Source organism: Chiloscyllium plagiosum, unplaced genomic scaffold, assembly GCF_037043375.1.
Source record: "Chiloscyllium plagiosum isolate Xiang-an unplaced genomic scaffold, Cpla_swu_hap1 HiC_scaffold_6, whole genome shotgun sequence".
In the NCBI taxonomy this organism is placed as follows: domain Eukaryota; kingdom Metazoa; phylum Chordata; class Chondrichthyes; order Orectolobiformes; family Hemiscylliidae; genus Chiloscyllium; species Chiloscyllium plagiosum.
In genome coordinates, this window is record NW_028270144.1 from 127188105 (window position 1) to 127203171 (window position 15067).

At 48.5% G+C, this 15067-nt stretch overlaps 1 protein-coding gene across 1 annotated transcript in view; it reads right to left on the reverse strand.

The window, feature by feature from the left end:
- atg16l2 (autophagy related 16 like 2) overlaps positions 1 to 15067 on the reverse strand; it is a 148157-nt gene that overhangs the window by 130265 nt on the left and 2825 nt on the right. Inside the window, exon 2 of the mRNA XM_087988558.1 lies at positions 9976 to 10084. Coding sequence (XP_087844684.1) covers positions 9976 to 10084 — 109 coding nt within the window. The remainder of the gene's footprint in view (positions 1 to 9975; positions 10085 to 15067) is intronic.

Genomic DNA, 15067 nt, shown 5'->3' on the forward strand with positions numbered 1-15067 from the left:
ATAGAACATAGTACATAGAACATAGAACATAGAACATAGAACATAGAACATAGAACATAGAACATAGAACATAGAACATAGAACACTACAGCACAGAACAGGCCCTTCGGCCCACGATGTTGTGCCGAACATTTGTCCTAGCTTAAGCACCCATCCATGTACCTATCCAATTGCCGCTTAAAGGTCGCCAATGATTCTGACTCTGCCACTCCCACAGGCAGCGCATTCCATGCCCCCACCACTCTCTGGGTAAAGAACCCACCCCTGACATCTCCCCTATACCTTCCACCCTTCACCTTAAAAGTACTGATCTAAGCGTGTTGTAAACATTGTAACCGTACCCACATCCACCACTTCCTCAGGAAGTTTCTTCAAAGCACAAAACATTCTCTGTGTAAAAAAGTTGCCCCTCACGTCTTTTTAAAATCTTTCTCCTCTCACCTTAAAGATATGCCCCCTAGTCTTGAAATCCCCACCCTGGGGAAAAGACACCTTATTTATACCCCTCACGATTTTATAAACCTCTATATGGCCACCTCTCAACCTCATAAGCTCCAATGAAAAAACTCCCAGCCTCTCTTTATAACTCAAACCCTCCATTCCCAGCAAGACCCTGGTAAATGTCTTCTGAACCCTCTCCAGCTTAATAATATCCTTCCTATAACGGGGGAGACCAGAGTACATAGTACTCCAGAAGAGGCCTCACCAGTGTCCTGTACATAACGTCCCAACTTCTATACTCCAAAGGTCTGAGCAATGAATGGTTTTCCACCTTCTGTATTCACCTTGATTCTCCATTATATTCTCTACCTGACACCTGTCAGAAATACAGCTTTCTTTTTTAATTTAATTTCTACCTCTTTTGTCTTTCAGGCAGTTTGGGATTATTTGTCCTAACTCTCCTTTTGGAGGAAATACCCAATTGTACCCAATGAATCTTGTCTTTGAAGGGAGCCCATTGTTCAGCAACCGTCTCTCCCGCTATCATTTGGTTTCAGTCTATCGGACCCAACTCTCCCACTGAGCTCAGTTCTCTGTCAATTGAATTCTCCAAAGTCACCCTGCAACATCATCCTAAACCTTACAGTTCATTGGTCACTGTCAACTAAAAATTTCCACATTGACATTTGACCCACTTGGCCCATTTCATCACCTTATTATTTAAATAAAAGTAGGGGATTTCAACTTCCCCGATATTAATTGGGATCTACAAAATGTAAAAGACTTAGAGGAAGTTGAATTCTTGAAAAGTGTCCAGGAGAGTTTTCTAAGCAGCACGTAAGAAGCCCTATAAGAAACAGGCAGAATTGAGAGTGTGGTGCTGGAAAAGCACAGCAGGTCAGGCAGCATCCGAGGAGCAGGAGAATCGACATTTTGGGCATAAACCCTTCACCAGGAAGCCCTTCTGCAGTCCTCACTTTCTCCAAGAAACAGGCAGTGCTAGACGTTACATTTTGGGAAAAAAAATCTGGACACCCAAATGATTGAAGTGTCAGTAAGGGAGCATTGAGGTGATAGTGACCTCAACTTATTGCCGCAGAGAGCTGTGAAGGCCAAGTCACTGAGTGTATTTAAGCCAGCGATAGATTGGTTCTTGATTAGTAAGGGAATACAGGGAGAAGACAGGAGAATGAGGTTAAGAAACAGATCAGTCATGATCAAATGGTGGAGCAGACTCGATGGGCCGAATGGCGTAATTCCACTCCCATATCTTATGCTCCAATTGAGCAAGATTTAAAGTGGTCGTGGAAATGCTGAACCAGAAATAATTGGCTGATCTATTTGCATCCCCAATTCCTATTCACATCCACCTTGATATCCTTCAATTCCTCTGCCTGACCAGAATCACCTCACCTCCATCTTATAAATATTCATGACCTCGCTCCCCACCCCATCTGAGGTGGAGAGTTCCAAACTCACAAGAGTCTTTGAGAGAAAAGATTCTCATCATTTCTGTCAGTGCCTCATTTCTAAACTGCCTCCCCTCGTTCTAGGATTATAGAATCCCTACAGTGTGGAAACAGGCCCTTCAGCTGAACATGGTAAAAACAATGACTGCAGATGCTGGAAACCAGATTCTAGATCAGTGGTGCTGAAGGAAGAGCACAGCAATTCAGGCAGCATCCGAGGACAGGCAAAATCGACGTTTCGGGCAAAAGCCCTTCATCAGGAATAAAGGCAGAGAGCCTGAAGCATGGAGAGATAAGCTAGAGGAGGGTGGGGGTGGGGAGAGAGTAGCATAGAGTACAATAGGTAGGTGGGGAAGGAGATGAAGGTGATAGGTCAGGGAAGAGAGGGTGGAGTGGATAGGTGGAAAAGGAGCTGGGCAGGTCGGACAAGTCCGGACAGGTCGAGTTACTGGAGGTTAGAAACTAGGATGAGGTGGGGGAAGGGGAAATGAGGAAACTGTTGAAATCCACATTGATGCCCTGGGGTTGAAGTGTTCCGAGGCGGAAGATGAGGCGTTCTTCCTCCAGGCGTCTGGTGGTGAGGGAGCGGCGGTGGAGGAGGCCCAGCACCTCCATATCCTCGGCAGAGTGGGAGGGGGAGTTGAAATGTTGAGCCACTGGGCGATTTGGTTGATTTATGCGGGTGTCTCTGAGATGTTCCCTAAAGCGCTCTGCTAGGAGGCGTCCAGTCTCCCCAATGTAGAGGAGACCGCATCGGGAGCAACGGACACAATAGATGATATTAGTGGATGTGCAGGTAAAACTTTGATGGATGTGGAAGGCTCCTTTAGGGCCTTGGATGGAGGTGAGGGAGGAAGTGTGGGCACAGGTTTTACAGTTCCTGCGGTGGCAGGGGAAAGTGCCAGGATGGGAGGGTGGGTTGTAGGGGGGCGTGGACCTGACCAGGTAGTCACGGAGGGAACGGTCTTTGCGGAAGGCGGAGAGGGGTGGGGAGGGAAATATATCCCTGGTAGTGGGGTCTGTTTGGAGGTGGCGGAAATGTCGGCGGATGATTTGGTTTATGCGAAGGTTGGTATCACCTTCCACCCTACCGTCGATTTTGCCTGTCCTCGGATGCTGCCTGAATTGCTGTGCTCTTCCAGCACCACTGATCTAGAATCTGGTTTCCAGCATCTGCAGTCATTGTTTTTACCTCGTTGATTTTAACCCTACTGCGAATCCTCTTGCAAGGATGCCTGCCTTGAAGAAGTTTTCCTCCTCTCTCTACAAGAATCTCAGGGAGTCTCTCTCTCACTGCAACTCCCAGGTCATTTCCTCTGCCCTGAAGCTCTTCAACCATGTCCTGAAACAAACTCGCTATCACAGCCACATCTGCTTCCTCAGTGCCTGTCTCCGTAACCAACTCATCCCACACGGACTCCGGACCACCTTTAAACCAGCAGAGTTCGGACCCGAACAGGACAAACAGTACAGACTACAGATTCAAAAACACCAGCAACGGTTCTCCATCAAGATCCCCCGCTCCACGCTTGCAGCAATGCGCCGGTACCTAACCTCTCTACAGTCAGCCCTGCCTCAGCTGAGGGCCACACTCTCTCAGAATTGCAAAGGACCCTCTCTGTACTACATCCTCAGGAGAATTCATACTCTCAACAAACAGTATTTCAATTCCATCTCAAACATCAAAAACTGTAAGTACAACAAACTTTTATCTACCCACCTCCATAACCAGCGCTCCTCAAACATTCCAGAAGATTCCCCTGGCCTCGGAAACACCATTAGCCATGCGGCTGATGCAGCTACCACCCCCACGCTGATTGATGATGTCACTTCTGCCCCCATCATGGCCACTCCCACAGCCACTTCCGGCCCTCACATCATCGCTGATGCCACACGCTCAGTGACTTCCGCCACCCCTACTGCCGTGTCTGCCACCACTTCCGACCCCACCAGCGCCACTCACCTGCATTCTGCTGACACGCCCCCCACAGACCCCACTGTCACTATCCCCACCCCCCAGAACCCCGAGGGGAACACTACCCCTACTCATGACTCTACCCCCATTCCCCCCACCATCACACCCACTCCAGGTACTGGCTCCGACCCCACTCCAAGCTCTACACCTACACCAGCTCCCGGCTCCCAGCCCTGCCGAGTTTTCACCATCCCCCCAGACCTCCCCCTCACTGAGGACGAACGATCAGTCCTTAGCAAAGGACTCACCTTTGTCCCCGTCCGTCCACGCATCAATGAATTTAATACACGCCGTGTCATCGAACAATTCTTCCGTCACCTCCGCCTCCGAGCTTACTTTCACAATCAGGACTCCCGCCCACCTTCCGAGGACCCCTTCGCCCACCTCCAACACACTACATCCACCTGGACACCCCGCGCTGGCCTATTACCTGCCCTCGACCTCTTCATTTCCAACTGCTGCCGGGACATTAACCGCCTCAACCTGTCGACCCCCCTCCCCCACTCCAACCTCTCACCCTTACAACGCGCAGCCCTCCAATCCCTCTGCTCCAATCCTGACCTCACCATCAAGCCAGCGGACAAAGGGGGCGCAGTGGTAGTCTGGCGCACTGACCTCTACATCGCTGAAGCCAAACGCCAACTCGAGGACACCACTTCCTACCGCCCCCTTGACCATGACCCCACCCCCCATCACCAAACCATCATCTCCCAGACCATACACAATCTCATCACCTCAGGAGATCTCCCACCCACAGCTTCCAGCCTCATAGTCCGGGAACCCCGCACTGCCCGGTTCTACCTCCTTCCCAAGATCCACAAGCCTGACCACCCTGGCTGACCCATTGTCTCAGCATGCTCCTGCCCCACTGAACTCATCTCTACCTACCTCGACACTGTCCTATCCCCCCTAGTCCAGGAACTCCCCACATACGTTCGAGACACCACCCACGCCCTCCACCTCCTCCAAGACTTCCGTTTCCCCGGCCCCCAACGCCTCATCTTCACCATGGATATCCAATCCCTCTACACCTCCATCCGCCATGACCAGGGCCTCCAAGCCCTCCGTTTTTTCCTCTCCAGACGTTCCCAACAGTACCCCTCCACTGACACTCTCATTCGTTTGGCCGAACTGGTCCTCACCCTTAACAATTTCTCCTTTGAATCCTCCCACTTCCTCCAGACCAAAGGGGTAGCCATGGGCACACGTATGGGCCCCAGCTATGCCTGTCTCTTTGTTGGCTACGTAGAGCAGTTGATCTTCCGTAATTACACCGGCACCACTCCCCACCTCTTCCTCCGCTACATTGATGACTGCATTGGCACCACCTCGTGCTCCCGCGAGGAGGTTGAGCAATTCATCAACTTCACCAACACATTCCACCCTGACCTTAAATTTACCTGGACCATCTCTGACACCTCCCTCCCCTTCCTGGACACCTCCATCTCCATCAGTGACGACCGACTTGACACTGACATTTTCTACAAACCCACCGATTCCCACAGCTACCTGGATTACACCTCTTCCCACCCTACCTCTTGCAAAAATGCCATCCCGTATTCCCAATTCCTCCGCCTCCGCCGTATCTGCTCCCAGGAGGAGCGGTTCCACCATAGAACACACCAGATGGCCTCCTTCTTTAGAGACCGCAACTTCCCTTCCCACGTGGTTAAAGATGCCCTCCAATGCATCTCATCCACATCCCGCACCTCCGCCCTCAGACCCAACCCCTCCAACCGCAACAAGGACAGAACGCCCCTGGTGCTCACCTTCCACCCTACCAACCTTCGCATAAACCAAAATCATCCGCCGACATTTCCGCCACCTCCAAACAGACCCCACTACCAGGGATATATTTCCCTCCCCACCCCTCTCCGCCTTCCGCAAAGACCGTTCCCTCCGTGACTACCTGGTCAGGTCCACGCCCCCCTACGACCCACCCTCCCATCCTAGCACTTTCCCCTGCCACCGCAGGAACTGTAAAACCTGTGCCCACACTTCCTCCCTCACCTCCATCCAAGGCCCTAAAGGAGCCTTCCACATCCATCAAAGTTTTACCTGCACATCCACTAATATCATCTATTGTATCCGTTGCTCCCGATGCGGTCTCCTCTACATTGGGGAGACTGGACGCCTCCTAGCAGAGCGCTTTAGGGAACATCTCAGAGACACCCACATAAATCAACCAAATCGCCCAGTGGCTCAACATTTCAACTCCCCCTCCCACTCTGCCGAGGATATGGAGGTGCTGGGCCTCCTCCACCGCCGCTCCCTCACCACCAGACGCCTGGAGGAAGAACGCCTCATCTTCCGCCTCGGAACACTTCAACCCCAGGGCATCAATGTGGACTTCAACAGCTTCCTCATTTCCCCTTCCCCCACCTCATCCTAGTTTCTAACCTCCAGTAACTCGACCTGTCCGGACTTGTCCGACCTGCCCAGCTCCTTTTCCACCTATCCACTCCACCCTCTCTTCCCTGACCTATCACCTTCATCTCCTTCCCCACCTACCTATTGTACTCTATGCTACTCTCTCCCCACCCCCACCCTCCTCTAGCTTATCTCTCCATGCTTCAGGCTCTCTGCCTTTATTCCTGATGAAGGGCTTTTGCCCGAAACGTCGATTTTGCCTGTCCTCGGATGCTGCCTGAATTGCTGTGCTCTTCTTTCAGCTGAACATGTCCACACCGACCCTCTGAAGAGTAACCCACCCAGACCCATTCTCTTACCCTATTGTCCTATATTTCCCCCTGACTATTGCACCTCACCTACACATCCCTGAACACTATGGGCAATTTCCCACAGCGAATTCACCTCACCTGCACAACGTTGGATTGTGGGAAGAAACAGAAGCACCCAGAGAAAACTCACACTAACACAGGGAGACTGTACAAACTCCACCCAGACAATCGTTGATGCTGGAATCGAACCAGAGTCCTTGGCGCTGTGAGGCAGCAGTGCTAACCACTGAGCTACCGTGCCATCCATTCTGGACTCAGTTTTCCAAGTGCTTCCCACATCCCTTCAATTCCTGGAGAGGCCAGAACTCTGTCCATGCCAGCTGTAAATTTATTCAGCAATGGCCATCCACAGCCCTCTGGTGTTGACAATTTCAAAGATTTACAAGTGCCCGAGTGAAGTCACTTTTCCACATCTCATTCTGAAGCGATCGCCCTTCCATTCTGAGAATGTGACCTCCTGTATTTCAGATTCTCCAACCGGGAAAACAATCTCTCAGTATCTGCCCTGTCAAACCCCTTCTAAACTCCACAGAATTTGCCTCAGCTTACTCAGTCTCTCATTGTGGAATAAACCCCTCATCCCCAGTGAAACTTTGCAAGCAGATAAATCCCAGGACCTGATCACATGTACCCTAGAACTCTTTGGGAAGCTAGAGAAGTGATTGCTGGGCTCCTTACTGAGATATTTGTATCATCGATAGTCACAGGTGAGGTATCGGAAGACTGGAGGTCGGCTAATGGGGTGCCACTTTTTAAGAAGGGTGGTAAGAACAAGCCAGGGAACTATAGACCAGTGAGCATGACATTGGTGGTGGGTAAGTTGTTGGAAGGGATCCTGAGTGGCAGGATTTACATGTATTTGGAAAGGCAAGGACTGATTCGGGACAGTCAACATGGCTTTGTGCATGGGAAATCATGTCTCACAAACTTGATTGAAGAAGTAACAAAGAGGATTGATGAGGGTAGATCAGTGGATGTGATCTACATGAATGTCAGTAAGGTGTTAAACAAGGTTCCGCATGATAGACTGGTTAGCAAGTTTAGATCATACGGAATACAGGGAGAACTAGCTATCTAGATACAGAACTGGCTCAGAGTTGGAAGACAGAGAGTAGTGGTGGAGGGTTGCTTTTCAGACTGGAGGCCTGTGACCAGTGGTGTGCCACAAGGATCGGTGCTGGGTCCACTGTTTTTGTCATTTTATATAAATGATTTGGACATAAGCATAAGAGGTATAGTTAGTAAGTTTGCAGATGATACCAAAATTGGAGGTGTAGTGGACAATGAAAGAGGTTACTTCAAAGTACAACAGGACCTTGATCAGACGGGGGCCAATGGGCTGAGAAGTGGCAGATGGAGTTTAATTTAGGTAAATGTGACGTGCTGCATTTTGGAAAGACAAATCAGTGCAGGACTCATACAGTTAATGGTCAGGTGCCAGGGGGGGGGGGGGGGGGGGGGGGGGTGTTGCTGAACAAAGAGACCTTGGAGTGCAGGTTCATAGCTCCTTGAAAGTGGAGTCGCAGGTAGATAGGATAGTGAAGAAGGCGTTTGGTTTGCTTGACTTTGATCAGAGCATTGAGTGTTAGAGTTGGGCGGTTATATTGCGGCTGTACAGGACACTGAGTCAGCCACTTTTGGGATATTGCATGCAATTCTGGTCTCCCTCCTGTCGGGAGCATGTTGTGAAACCTGAAATGGTTCAGAAAAGATTTACACAGATGTTAACAGGGTTGGAGGATTTGAGCTACAGGGAGAGGCTGAATAGGCTGGGGCTGTTTTCCCTGGAGCATCAGAGGCTGAGGGGTGACTTTATAGAGGTATACAAACTTATGAGGGGCATGGATAGGGTAACTAGACAAAGTCTTTTCCCTGGGATGGGGGAGTCCAGAACTAGAGGGGCATAGGTTTAGGGTGAGCGGGGAAGATATAAAAGGGACCTAAGGGGCAACATTTTCACGCAGAGGGTGGTACGTGTATGGAATGAGCTGCCAGAGGAAGTGGTGGAGGCTGGTACAATTACAACATTTAAAAGGCATGATTCGGAGATGCCGGTGTCGGACTGGGGTGTACAAAGTTAAAAATCACACAACACCAGGTTATAGTCCAACAGGTTTAATTGGAAGCACACTAGCTTTCGGGGCGTCGCTCCTTCACCTGATGAAGAAGCGACGCTCCGAAAGCTAGTGCTTCCAATTAAACCTGTTGGACTATAACCTGGTGTTGTGTGATTTTTAACATTTAAAAGGCATCTGGATGGGTATATGAATACGAAAGGTACAGAGGGATATGGGTCAAATGCTGGCAAACAGGACAAAACTTATATAGGATATCTGGTCAGCATGGACGATTGGATCAAAGGGTCTGTTTTTGTGCTGTACATCTCTATGACTCTTCATATATCCTTCCCTAAATATAAAAATCAAAATTGCACCCAATACTCCAGATGTGGTCAGGCCAAGACCCTGTGAATTTACAGTTGGACTTGTTTATTCCTATCCTCCAATCCTCTTGCAATCTTACCAACTTTTACAGATGCATCATAGAAAGCATCACGGCATTGTATGGCAACTGCCCTGCCCAAGACCACGAGAAATTACAGAGAGTTGTGAATGCAGCCCAGTCCATCATGCAAACCAGCCTTCCATCCAGCAACTCTATCTACACTCCCTGCTGCCTTTGGAAAGCACCCAACAAGACCCCTCCCACCCAGTTATACCCTCTTCCACACCCATCGGGCAGAAGATATAAAAGTTTGAAAATGTGTACAAAAGTTCAAGATCAGCTTCTTCCCTGCTGTTATCAGACTTATGAATGGACCTCTCATATATTAGAGTGGATCTTTCTCTGCACGTTCTCTGTAGCTTTAATACTATATTCTGCATTCTGTTCCATTACCCTGATGTACTTATGTACAATATGATTTGTCTGGTTAGCACGCAAACAACACTTTTCACTGTATCTCAGTACATGTGACAATAATAAATCAAATCAAACCAAATATTTGGAATTTAAATATTCTGCAATACTACTTAATGGGAACATTTATACACCACAGCTGTTGTGCTGAAAGCAAGGATTATTGTTTCTGGCAACAGCTCGTTCATACAATCCTGATGAGGTTGTAAAACTGACAACCTCTAACTCTGTGGCATGGCTCTGAAAGAGCTGATAACCCTTGCAAGAAGAATTTGACACAGAGGATTGAACTGCTTCAGCCGGCTTGATGTTCTCAGAAAAGCACACGCTGTGGTGTGACCGACCTCAGGAGCTGCCTGTAGGGGGGTAGGGGGGTTTACATGGGCAGTACAGACCCTTACTCCTTGGGTAGCCTGCTCTTACAACAAACTGTGAGCCTTGAAGCCCACTCCCTTTTGCAAGAAGGTTAATCTCAATTAGCCGAAGAGCTTCCGTGACGTTTTGTGCTGTGCTTAAAGTGGACAGCTGCACCTTACTGTCTGTAAAGAGTTGAATTTCTGTAGCGACAATCTCAGGGCATCACTTGACAGCTCATTAGATCAAAGAGTTAGGAGCAGGGCAGGCAGTTCAGCCCCTCAAGCCTCCTCCTCCCCCTTTCAGTAAGGTCATGGCTGTTCCGATTGCAGCTCACTGCCACCTTCCTGGTTATTATATTCATTCATCCCTCTGGCTCGGCCAGCATTTGTTGCCCATCCCCAACTGCCCCTCAACCACATTGCTGTGGGTCTGGAGTCACGTGTGGGCCAGACCGGGTATGGATGGCAGATTTCCCTTCCCTGAAGGATATGAGTGAACCAAATGGGTTTTTTTAAGACAATGAAAAAAGTCGCCATTAGACTAGCTTTTCAAATTCCAGATTTTCAAACCCGAATTCAAATTTCACCATCAGCTGCCATGGGGTTTGATCCCACAACTCCAGAGCATTCGTGGCCAGACTGGGATTGCTATTCCAGTGACATTCCTACTATAAAATGGTCCCACTTACTGGCAAATTTCTAAACTGTAATCAGAGAAACTTCTAGTCAGAGTGGGGCCTTTAGCCTGCTCCACCATTCAATATGATCTCAGCTGATTCTCTGTCACAATGCGATATTCCCACTTTTTCCTCATTCTGCCTTCACTATCAAATAAATTTTCTCTCTCCTCCTTGCATATATTCAGTGACCTGGCCTGTGTGACAGCAAATTCCACAGGTCCAGGTCCACCACCAATCTTTCCTCATTTCAGTCCTAAATGGTCTACCCCATATCATGAGGCTGTGTCCCAGGACTCTGGACTCACCCAACCAAGGGCAAAAGTGAGGACTGCAGATGCTGGAAATCAGAGCAAAAGCCTGATTCCTGATTCCTGATGAAGAGCTTTTTCCCAAAACGTCGATTTTCCTGCTCCTCGGATGCTGCCTGACCTGCTGTCCTTTTCCAGCACCACTCTAATCTAGACTCACCCTTCTTGTGTCTCGTCTGTCCAGCCCAGTTAGAATCTTATACATTTCTATCCAATCCCCTCTCATCTCTTTTAAACTCTGGTGAACGCAGACCTAGTCAAACTAATCACAGCCCATAGGAGAGTCCTACCGTCCCTGATGCTAGCCCAGTGAACTCTGCCACACTCCCTCGAAGGCAAGCATGTCCTTTCTTAGGGAGGGAGATCAAAAGTGCACAAAAATTGACATGAAGATTAGCCAAGAGAAAGTGAATACTGCAGATGATCAGAGTTGAAACGTTGACTCTCCGACTCCTCGGATGCTACATGACCAGTGTGCTTTTCCAGCACCACACTTTTCGATGAATATCTTTGGTTATAGGAGGATAGACACAGATTGGTCAGAGTGGCAAATGGAATTTAACCCTGATAAATGTAAGGTGGTGAAATTTGGAAGAAGTAACAAAATAAGGGAGTACTCAATAATTGGCAGGACACTCGAAGTATATAGGTACAGGAGTAGGCCATTCAGCCCCTCAGGCCTGTTCCCCCATTCAATGAGATCATGGCTGATCTGTGACCTAGCTTCATATACAGTCAGTTTGTCTATAATGTGATGACTGCGTTCTTGTGCAATCCCACATTACTGAAAAATCGTGCTTTAGAAACAGCACTTAAAGTTAAAAATCACACAACACCAGGTTATAGTCCAACAGGTTTAATTGGAAGCACACTAGCTTTCGGAGCGACGCTCCTTCATCAGGTGATTGTGGAGGGCTCGATCGTAACACAGAATTTATAGCAAAAAACTGCAAATTTTTGCTATAAATTCTGTGTTACGATCGAGCCCTCCACAATCACCTGATGAAGGAGCGTCGCTCCGAAAGCTAGTGTGCTTCCAATTAAACCTGTTGGGCTATAACCTGGTGTTGTGTGATTTTTAACTTTGTACACCCCAGTCCAACACCGGCATCTCCGAATCAGCACTTAAAGTGTTAGTGATGTAATCGCATTACAGCCAGCACAGTTCACACTTTAGAAACAGTGTCCTCAATTCGTCATTCGCGTTACTGTGAATTTGTGTTGACGGAGCGCACTTTATCGAGGAATGACCTGTACCTGCCTTTGGCCCATATCCCCTGATATCTTTGCTTGACAAAAAATCATCTATCTCAGATTAAAAATTAACAACAAGTGCTTCTTATCATCTCTCCTGAATGGCCTGGCCCTAATTCTCAGACGATAAGACCATAAGACCATAAGACATAGAAGCAGAAGTAAGGCCATTCGGCCCATCGAGTCCACTCCGCCATTCAATTATGGCTGATGGGCATTTCAACTCCACTTACCCGCATTCTCCCCGTAGCCCTTAATTCCTTGTGACATCAAGAATTTATCAATCTCTGCCTTGAAGACATTTAGCGTCCCAGCCTCTACTGCACTCTGCGGCAATGAATTCCACAGGCCCATCACTCTCTGGCTGAAGAAATGTCTCCACATTTCTGTTCTGAATTTACCCCCTCTACTCCTAAGGCTGTGTCCACGGGTCCTAGTCTCCCCATCTAACGGAAACAATTTCCTAGCTTGCCCCTAGTTCTAGAGTCCCCAACCAGTGGGAACAGTTTATCTTTATCTACTGTCTTTTCCTTGAAAGCTTTGATCAGATCACCCCTTAACCTTCTAAATTCCACAGTAAACCAATCTAATTTGTATAATCTCTCCTCACAACTGAGGTCCTGAAGTCCAAGTATTCTTTTGTAAACCTACTCCGAATCCAATCTATCCTCCCAAAGGTGTGGTGCCCAGATTTGCTCACAGTACTCCAAGTGGGCTCTAACCAGGGCTTTGGATAACTGCCGCATAACTTCTGCATCCTTACACTCCAATCCTCTAGATATATAGCTCAGAGGAGCAGTGGGATCTTGCGATGCTTGTGCATAGATCCCTGACTGCTGCAGGACAGGTGAATAGGGTGGGAGAAAGTGAGGACTGCAGATGCTGGAGATCAGAGTTGAGAGTGTGGTGCTGGAAAAACACAGCAGGTCAGGCAGCATCCGAGGAGCAGGAGAATCCTGCTCCTCGGATGCTGCCTGACCTGCTGCGTTTTTCCAGCACCACGCTCTGGAGGTTAATAGTGTAGTTAAGATGACATATTGGACACTTGCCTTTGTTAGTCATAGATTAGATTACAAGAACAGGGACGTGTACAGGACTTTGGTGAGGCCACTGCTGTAGCATTGTGCGCAGTTCTGGCTACCACACTGTAGAAGGGACGTGATTGCACCAGAGGGGGTGCAGAGGAGATCCACCAGGATGGTGCCTGGGATGGAGCATTTCAGTGATGGAGAGAGACTGGATACGCTCAGGGTGTTTTCTTCAGAGCAGAGAGGGCGAAGGGGGGAACCAGGCAGAGGTGTAGAAGATTGAGGAGTGAATAGAAAGCAGCTGTTCCCCTTAATTCAAGGGTCAATAACAATGGGGACATAACTTTGAAGTAAAAGGCAGGAAGTTTAAGGGGGATCTGAGGAACATTATGTCACCCAGAAGGAGGTGGGGGTCTGGGAGGGGAGTTGAGGCAGAAAACCTCACAACCTTTGAAAAAGTACTTGGCTGAGCTCTTGAACGTAGAACATAGAACAATACAGCACAGAACAGGCCCTTTGGCCCACGATGTTGTGCCGAACATTTGTCCTAGCTTAAGCACCCATCCATGTACCTATCCAATTGCCGCTTAAAGGTCACCAAAGATTCTGACTCTACCACTCCCACAGGCAGCACATTCCATGCCCCCACCACTCTCTGGGTAAAGAACCCACCCCTGACATCTCCCCTATACCTTCCACCCTTTACCTTAAATTTATGTCCCCTTGTAACACTCTGTTGTACCCGGGGAAAAAGTTTCTGACTGTCTACTCTATCTATTCCTCTGATCATCTTATAAACCTCTATCAAGTCACCCCTCATCCTTCGCCGTTCCAATGAGAAAAGGCCTAGCACTCTCAACCTATCCTCATACGACCTCCATTCTTCATTCCAGGCAACATCCTGGTAAATCTTCTCTGCACCCTCTCCAAAGCTTCCACATCTTTCCTAAAGTGAGGCGACCAGAACTGCACGCAGTACTCCAAATGTGGCCTAACCAAAGTCCTGTACAGCTGCAACATCACTTCACGACTCTTGAATTCAATCCCTCTGCTAATGAACGCTAATACACCATAGGCCTTCTTACAAGCTCTATCCACCTGAGTGGCAACTTTCAAAGACCTATGAACATAGACCCCAAGATCCCTCTGTTCCTCCACCTCACTAAGAACCCTACCGTTAACCCTGTATTCCGCATTCTTATTTGTCTTTCCAAAATGGACAACCTCACACTTGGCAGGGTTGAACTCCATCTGCCACTCCTCAGCCCAGCTCTGCATCATATCCAAGTCCCTTTGCAGCCGACAAGAGCCCTCCTCACTATCCACAACTCCACCAATCTTCGTATCATCTGCAAATTTACTGACCCACCCTTCGACTCCCTCATCCAAGTCATTAATAAAAATTACGAACAGCAGAGGACCCAGAACTGATCCCTGCGGAACTCCACTTGTAACTGGGCTCCAGGCTGAATATTTACCATCTACCACCACTCTCTGACTTCGACAGGTTAGCCAGTTTTCTATCCAATCGGCCAAATTTCCCTCTATCCCATGCCTCCTGACTTTCCGCATAAGCCTACCATGGGGAACTTTATCAAATGCCTTACTAAAATCCATGTACACTACATCCACTGCTCTACCCTCATCCACATGCTTGGTCACCTCCTCAAAGAATTCAATCAGACTTGTAAGGCAAGACCTACCCTTCACAAATCCATGCTGGCTGTCCCTAATCAAGCAGTGCCTTTCCAGATACTCATAAATCCTATCCCTCAGTACCCTTTCCATTACTTTACCTACCACCGAAGTAAGACTAACAGGCCTGTAATTCCCGGGGTTATCCCTATTCCCTTTTTTGAACAGGGGCACAACATTCGCCACTCTCCAGTCCCCTGG